The sequence below is a fragment of the Juglans regia genome, chromosome 1 (genome assembly GCF_001411555.2).
Source record: "Juglans regia cultivar Chandler chromosome 1, Walnut 2.0, whole genome shotgun sequence".
Classification (NCBI taxonomy): Eukaryota; Viridiplantae; Streptophyta; class Magnoliopsida; order Fagales; family Juglandaceae; genus Juglans; species Juglans regia.
This window is the reverse complement of record NC_049901.1, coordinates 36,409,587-36,417,891: the sequence shown is the minus strand read 5'-3', so window position 1 is coordinate 36,417,891 and position 8,305 is coordinate 36,409,587. Positions and strand designations below refer to the sequence as shown.

Below are 8,305 nucleotides of genomic sequence, written 5' to 3'. Positions count from 1 at the left end.
ATAATATTCGTGTAAATAAATATTTAATAATACTTAATTACTTATTCTATAAATTCTCAAATTCTTATTATTATAAGTACACACACACACACATATATATATATATATATAATTCAAAACGATACATAATTGGTACACTATATATGGTATCAAAATATATATTTCATTCAGTGTCCAAACTGAAATGATCACTTGAATAGAACTTAAAAGAATATGGCTAAATTTTTCACATATCTTTATTTTATTTTATTTATAAAAAAAAACATTCATTCTATCTCTCATATGTTCATATATAATTAGAAATTAGTGATTAATTTTATACATAAAATCAATAAATGTATATTAATGGTATTTCAATTTATAATTTCTTGTTTATTTCAATTTTGAATTAGTTAGGTAGATGAGTCTTGTTTGAGTGCATTCTTTTAGAATCGATAGTTTGGAAATCATGAAGAAGCAAGTCAAATGAAAAAAAGGGAAATTCAACTTAATCTAAAAGATCATGACATGAAGCTCATGAATCATAGTAAACTTGTTACTAACGCATTTCATTTGACGATATTAGAAGATGGTATTGAAATAATAAACCAAAATTATAATGCAAAATATATATTTTACTCAAGAAAAAAATGGATCGAGACATTAAAAAATACGAGAAAATTAGCAAAAGAAAAGTACATGATCAGGTCCTAATAAAATATCAAAAACATATTTAAAAATATTTATAATTATTCAAGTCAGTGAAAAATATGGATACAAAATTAGAGAGATATTAATACATATAGAGATTCAAATAGAGGTGATAATATTCAGATTTAAGTTATATTAATTTGCATTATCATCTCTAATACAAATTATATATGGAGGAAAACATGATATATAGAAAATGGCTAATGTATTTAGAAAATGGCTAATCATCTAAATGGCAATGGGAGGTAGCAATGTGGGGAATCGAATTGGCCAGCAGTGAGCAATGGAAGCGTTGAAAAGCTTTAGAACTCAAAGCTAGCAGCTTTAGACTGCATTTATATATATATATATATATATATATATATATATATATATTGAATTGAAAATAGTACTCCAAGTCCAAAATAGCTATAATTGAGAAAAGCTTAAATAATAAATAGTCTATGTGTGGTTTGATTTGATAGTCGACCAACTCTAATTTTGACTTTTTTTAATTTTGAATTTTTTATTTCTTGTGCTTTCAATATTTATCCTTTTATTTTAGGCATTTCCTTTAGAGCTCACTTTACATCAATTTGTATTAACAAGATGTCAACATGTGTTCACCAAAATAAAAATAGATTTTAAAACAAAATAAAACTAAACTAATATTTTCCACATACAACTCTAATTTTTCACAACTCTTTACACAACGTCGCTTTTTTAAATGAGGAGCATTTTTATAAAATAAATTATAAAAATATCATATTTTTATAGAAATATCTTTAATTTAAAATATAATTATATAAATGATTGTAAAAATGGTTATAAGTGTATTATTATTCTTAAGCAAATATTTATTTTTATAAAACAGCTTATAAAAATATAATCTTTTTCTAATGTTTTCTAGTTAATTTCTTTTTTTCTACGTTTTTTTTTTTTTTTTTGGATTTAAGAATGGATTTTCAAGACTTTCCATACTATTATTAAGTTTCTTTTAATTTTTGGTTATTGATTCGTAGCATGCGACATTATTAACAATTTACTAACAAAACATTGACAAAAAATCACTGTTTGATTAAATTTGAAATGGATTAAAAGTTTCAAATCGAAGTACTATATATATATATATATATATTTAAAGTTTAAAAAATCAACCCACATTTAATATTGAAGAATTTAAAAATATAAGTATCTTTAAGCAAAAGTCATTAAACTGCTTTCGGTACCATGCATGTATGCTCACCTTAAGATAAACTATTAAATCCAAACTTGAGTTATATACTCATTTATTAAGCCCTAACTGAGGATACGCGCCCCGCCATATTTATTCAAACTCTTTTTTAAAGTACATTGAAATATACATATATTATAAAAATATTTTTAGAAAGTCAAAAGCTTTATAAATATATAGAGTTTCGGAAAGTCAAATGTCAAAAAATTAATTAACAAGCTGCGTGGGTAGCTTTCTTAAAAAATTAACATTTGTTGTGACTAAATTATATATATTAATTAATTATTTGATTTCATCACGTCAGTACGTATTTATTATATTATTTGAATATAAATATTGATATTATAAGTATCAGAACCAATATTATTAAATGTCCCATTAATAAATTGATTTGGAAATCCCAAAACAGTTTAGAAAACAACGAAAAATTAATTACAAAATTAATGAGAATTGAGAATTAAAGGAATTAAAGACCATGCAGTAGTAGTACTAGTGCTGATCATTTAATTGGAAACAGTACTTATAATTCATACCTTATATATTCACTCACTCTTAATTAGTACTTAATATTTATGACCACGGGAAAGAATTATATTATTATAATTAATGATGAGTATGAATGCGACATGTTCATATATATTAACATGACTGTATATATCATTACTCTTATAAGAATATTGTAGATCTTGTTCTTATCTTCAAAACGGAAGTCTTGTCCTTGCGTAGAATAAAATTAATTATGTAACCGACCTCTTTGGTTTGTTTCCATGTCAATCGCTAAAGATTACTCTATATATATATATAACAGCGATGCTAATTAAAGATTTCTGGATCTATATATATAATTGCTCATGCAATGTCCTTCCCCCATATAACATACATTCCTCAAATCTTCATCTCTTCTTCTTCTTCTTCTGCCCCGCTTCCAGTTTTCTCACTTTTCTCTCAGAAAAATGGCTGGAAACTTCGTCCTAATTCCAAAATATTTGACGACCGTTTTCATTGTCAGCATCTTTTTGGTCGGGTTGTCGGAGGAAGGGACAACCTTTTTCCCACCCAAAGACATTGCAGATAAGTTTCGTAACGACCCTGAGACCCTCAAACTAGCCTCTACAGATTATGGCCATATAGTTCATGAAATCCCAGCAACAGTCTTTCATCCAACCTCTGCAAATGAAATTGCAACCTTAGTTAAATCCGCGTACAACAGTTCTGTCCCCATTAAAATAGCCGCAAGAGGTCATGGCCATTCCGTACGAGGACAAGCTATGTCTCGTAACGGTGTTGTGATAAACATGACAGCCTTGAATGACCCTGATCATCTTAGAAAGGCCGGCTCAAGAATATCCGTCTCGAGAAGTCCGTCGTTGGGGTTTTACGCTGACGTTGGAGGGGAGCAGCTTTGGATAGACGTGTTGCAGACCACACTAACACATGGACTTGCACCGGTTTCATGGACAGACTACTTGTATCTAACGGTTGGGGGGACTCTCTCCAATGCAGGGATCAGTGGGCAAACTTTTCGTTTCGGACCTCAGATCAGCAATGTTCATGAAATGGATGTTATCACAGGTATGCATGTAATCTAAACTAATATTTTCTTTTTCTGAAAGTGACTAATTTGTCTTAGAGTACGTAAATCTCGCACGTTCCTTTAAATAAAAAGTGAGCAGATCTAAGACTCGTTAGAAAAGTCTCACTTTTTAATAATAGATCTTACTTTTTTTAGCGCCAAACTTCCACCTTAAAATTATAATATATATCTAGCAATATATATATATATATATATATATATATATATTTGTATTTTCAGGCCATTTTCCTATATTTAGAGGATGATGACCATATATAGAAATATATAGATAGATGCAAGATCAGCACGTTAATTATATTGCTTATATAAGCAAATTATTATAAGGATATATATATATATATATATATATATATATATTATACCAACGACCGTACTTAAACATCCAAATTAAATCAAAAGAACAAAAAATACCGACCAGTAATATTCCTAAAGCAAATGAATATAATATGAGTAGTACTACTACTAAAATATAGAAGTACGTACGTACTAAAAACTTATAGTCATAGAGTCCAACACGATTAAAAATACTTTATTAAATTAGTTAGAACTGTAAGGGAATATCCTATATATATAGTCATGAAGAAAACTACGAAACCATTGATGAGTTGAGAAACTCCATGGATTAATATTATATATTATATTCAAATTAAGACATGGCCGGCGGGCCGGCAGGCCATTTGATCTTTGAATATATATATATATATATATATATTATTAGTTTTTTATATAATGATTCAGTGATTTTTCTGTTAAGAGTTAATTAAGACGTACTGATCATGACGCTTAATTTTCATTTTGTTTTATATATATAATATATACAGGAAAAGGGGATTTTGTGACATGCTCCGCTAAGGTGAACTCGGAGCTATATTATGCTGTGCTTGGAGGTTTAGGCCAGTTTGGGATTATAACCAGAGCAAGAATAGCTCTAGAACCAGCTCCAAAAAGGGTACTATAATATTAGATAGTACTGTCATTAATCTTAATGCCTATTAATAACGACGTTCTATATACGTTTGAATTGATACATAAATAATTGTGCAATTTAATTCACTCACGGATTAATGTCCTTGCCATAACTAGTAGATATTATTGCTTGCCGTAAAGAAAAACCCTACATATATAATATCATGTATTAATTCCATGAGCAAGCTGTCACACATGATGCATGTATATATATATATATATATCAATCTCTCTCTCTCTCTCTCTCTCTCTCTCTCTCTCTCTCTCTCTCTCTCTCTCTCTCTTTTTTAAATTAAAGTCGTGGGTTGCCATATTAATTTGTTTGTAGGTTAAGTGGCTACGAATACTATACACCAACTTCTCTCAGTTTTCCAAAGACCAAGAACGTTTGATCTCATCAAATAATATTAATGGAAGATCAACGACGTCGTCGTCACATAAGAATTATGGATTTGATTATGTAGAAGGTTCGCTTCTACTGAATCAAGGTCCTCCAGATCTTTCCTTTTACCCTAAACCTGACCAGCCAAGAATTTCTTCTCTGGTAACAAAATATGGAATCGTCTTCTGCCTAGAAGTCGCCAAGTACTACGATGATCACACTGCACCAATTACTGTGGACAAGGTACGTACAACATCGTCATCATCGATCATCGATATATATAAAATATACAAAAATTTATGTGTAGTCTTCTTTGCGTACTCTTTGTACACTTTACTAATGTGATTGATTGCGTTACTTTTTTATTACATAAAATAATTGTTTTGGTCAATCACATCATGATTAGAATGCACAATAATTATATAAAAGTGATTGTATGCATAGCATATATATAACTCTATTAATTTGTAATTATAATCTGACGTCAGGTCATTATAATTTTTTTATATATATATATATATAGGAACTGGAAGTTTTGCTCAAGGGATTAGGGTTCGTTCCTGGATTTAAGTTCGTGAAAGATGTAGCAGTCGTAGACTTTCTGAATAGAGTTGCAAGTGAAGAGCAAGCCCTTAGATCGAAAGGTCTATGGGATATTCCTCATCCATGGTTGAATATCTTTATACCAAAATCTCGTATCTTGGAGTTCGAGTCCGCTGTTTTCGGGCATATGATTCTTAAAGAAAACATTCCAGCAGGACTCGTTCTAATTTACCCCACGAACCGAAACAAGTAAGTAATTTGTCTTTAATTCTTTACTCAAACTAATTAAAAATAATTCATTTGTTTTATAAGTCAATGCTATATGTATATATATGTTAGAATATAATTAAATGATAATTAATTAATGCATGCTATATATGTCATACTATTATATATATATATATTATTTTAGGTTCCATTATTAAGAGAGAGAACTCTAGTAATTCACACACACATATATGGAGAAAATATATTTACAACCGTGAATTGTGTAATCGTCGTTAAATAAATTATGAGATTCACATGAAAAAAATTAATTTTTTAATAATGAACCCCACTCTTTTTCAAAACGATTATACGACTTTTACACACTTTACGTGGAAATTATAGAAGTTATTCAAATCTTTCAAGTTTGTGGACATTAAGATGCCAAATGTTAATGAATTACAGGTGGAATGATAAGATGTCAGCAGTAATACCCGAGGAGGATGTTTTCTACGTGGTAAGTATGTTGCGGTCAAGTGGATACAATAACTGGGAGGAATTTGACGCCCAAAACAAAATGATATTAAAGCTTTGCGTTCGTATGGGCATCAAGTTCAAGCTCTATCTTTCACACTACGAAACACAAGAAGATTGGAGAAACCATTTTGGCTTGAAATGGGCAACTTTTCAAGACAGAAAAGCTCAGTTCGATCCAAAACATATATTAGCACCTGGACAGACGATATTCAATTAGAAAGCAATTAATTAGCTATAAGCAGGCAAGATTGCATTGATCATTCAGGTAGCTAGCTGGATTCTGGTTTAATCCCGAGCCTGAGGATGAGATTATTTATATAGCGCGCATATGAATTTTAGAATTTGAGATGGATCTCATGACATTTATACATGAGTACTCGATCTGGTTGTACTATAACTCACTATTATTTGGGCCAAGATCGATCAAATTAAGCTCTAATTAGAAACTAATTACTTTACTTTTTGGGCTAGGCTGACCCAACCCATAATTAATCTGCAGCCCAAAAAGTGTTCGGTGGGTACCGATTATGCATGCATGGCTCATCATCAGTTCTGATCCCTAGCTAGCACATATATTTATGAAGTCGTTGAGAAAATTAAGAAGATAAGATAATCAAAGTTTCCAATTAAACAATAACAAATAATAGATTTGTGTCAAATTGGGTTTCAGTTTTTTTTTTTTCCCCCCATAATAAAAATGATCTCAAGTATCGATGCTATTAATTTAGTCATATTTTAATTCGTTTGGCAAAGAAATTTTAAATTGTATATCTAAATTATCAAATATTAAAATTAAAAAAAATATATTTTAATCACAAAGGAATCTCATAAAATTAAGGGCTCTAGATCTGAATTTTGCCGGAGGGGGAAGAGGCCTTGGCTTCCTCCTTCTCCTCCCTCTCCTTCCTCCATTCACTCATATTGTTTATCAAGATTTCTTTTACTTACTTTTATTTTGCTTTCTTCAATGCCGAAAAAGACAGATCTAAAGCTTTCCTGCAACTCTTGAGAGACACATACGGCACAAGCAGATTCATAGGTCGAAAATCGTTCAGAGGAAAGTGGTGGTTTTGCGAAAACCACCCCTTCCGACAGCTCATCTCAACACATGTGCCAGATCATCGGACTCACCTCCACCAAACCTTTAAAATATGACATTTGTGGCTGAAAATAGACAAGTGTATTTCTATCACTAGCCGTCACAAATCTCAAAGTCTACTGGAATTGGTCCAAACTGTATTCCATCATTTTTCGAATCTATGTTACTGCTTTCTTTTTTAGTTTCCTTATTGTTAATTAAAATTTAAAAAAAAAAAAAAGTTCATCTCTCGGACGTTTAAAAAAAGAGTGTTGTCTATTAGACGTTTATCTATAGAAAGTATTAGTAATAGTGAAGACCAAATCAGTCACAAAATGAAATAGTATATTAGTGGAGCTCCAAATATATTATTTTAGTTTATGATGTCATGTTTGATATGAGGACATCTCAGAATGTATCCGATCATGGATGTAAATTTTTTTTATGAATGAATGATAACAGTTTTTCTTAAAAAAAAAATCTGATATATCACACATGAAAACCATATATTATATTTTATGAAATCTTTTCATATAAATATGAGTAGTACGTAGCAATATCACTTTTGTTTTCCCATTAGATCTATTTACCATGCATGATGGCCTTTCAATTAATGTTTGTTATTCTAATTAGGAAAAGAAGGGCTATCCAATAAAGCCTGCCAACCTATGGTTTGCATGTTTAGCAACATGAAAAACCCACCAGGGAAACACAACAATGATTGAAATTCATGGTAATATAACTTTATAGCTGGACCTAGGAATATTGTTTTGTTTTGCCCCTCCTTTGTAGCCTTCAGTGGGATCAATATCTTATGTGGACTTGAAAGCTTTTATTTTGTTGGAGATGAACCCTACTCAAAACCCTTTTTCTGCTTAATTTGTTCACACCTTCCTAGCTAGCTGCTAGCTCTTGCTGCTCGACTGTGGTGATATCATAGGGATATTTATTTCTTTTGTGTTCAGATCCCAAGATGGAAAAGAACTTTTGTCACTATATATAAAAGTTTGCTATCTAATTAATTATTATACAATATCCTTCTAGATTATATCTCCTTTTTTATTTTTAGAGTAATGTTAGGCTGTCTTCTAGTTGCGA

At 30.3% G+C, this 8,305-nt stretch overlaps 1 protein-coding gene across 1 annotated transcript; it reads left to right on the top strand.

Annotated features, from left to right (window-relative positions):
• The first annotated feature begins 2,632 nt into the window (after positions 1-2,632).
• LOC109009530 (cytokinin dehydrogenase 2-like) lies at positions 2,633-6,687 on the top strand. The gene is made up of 5 exons (XM_018990039.2): positions 2,633-3,475; positions 4,319-4,446; positions 4,792-5,088; positions 5,369-5,637; positions 6,058-6,687. Exons 1-5 carry the CDS (start codon positions 2,857-2,859, stop codon positions 6,344-6,346), a joined length of 1,602 nt encoding a protein of 533 aa, XP_018845584.1. The 5' UTR covers positions 2,633-2,856; the 3' UTR covers positions 6,347-6,687.
• The last annotated feature ends 1,618 nt before the right edge of the window (positions 6,688-8,305 follow it).

Bases quoted from the DNA above. Each gene is read 5' to 3' on its own strand.
- LOC109009530 (XM_018990039.2), top strand. From the start codon at position 2,857: ATGGCTGGAAACTTCGTCCTAATTCCAAAATATTTGACGACCGTTTTC. The intron at 5,089-5,368 runs GTACGTACAACA...ATATATATATAG, and splicing joins CACCAATTACTGTGGACAAG to GAACTGGAAGTTTTGCTCAA. The intron at 5,638-6,057 runs GTAAGTAATTTG...AATGAATTACAG, and splicing joins TACCCCACGAACCGAAACAA to GTGGAATGATAAGATGTCAG.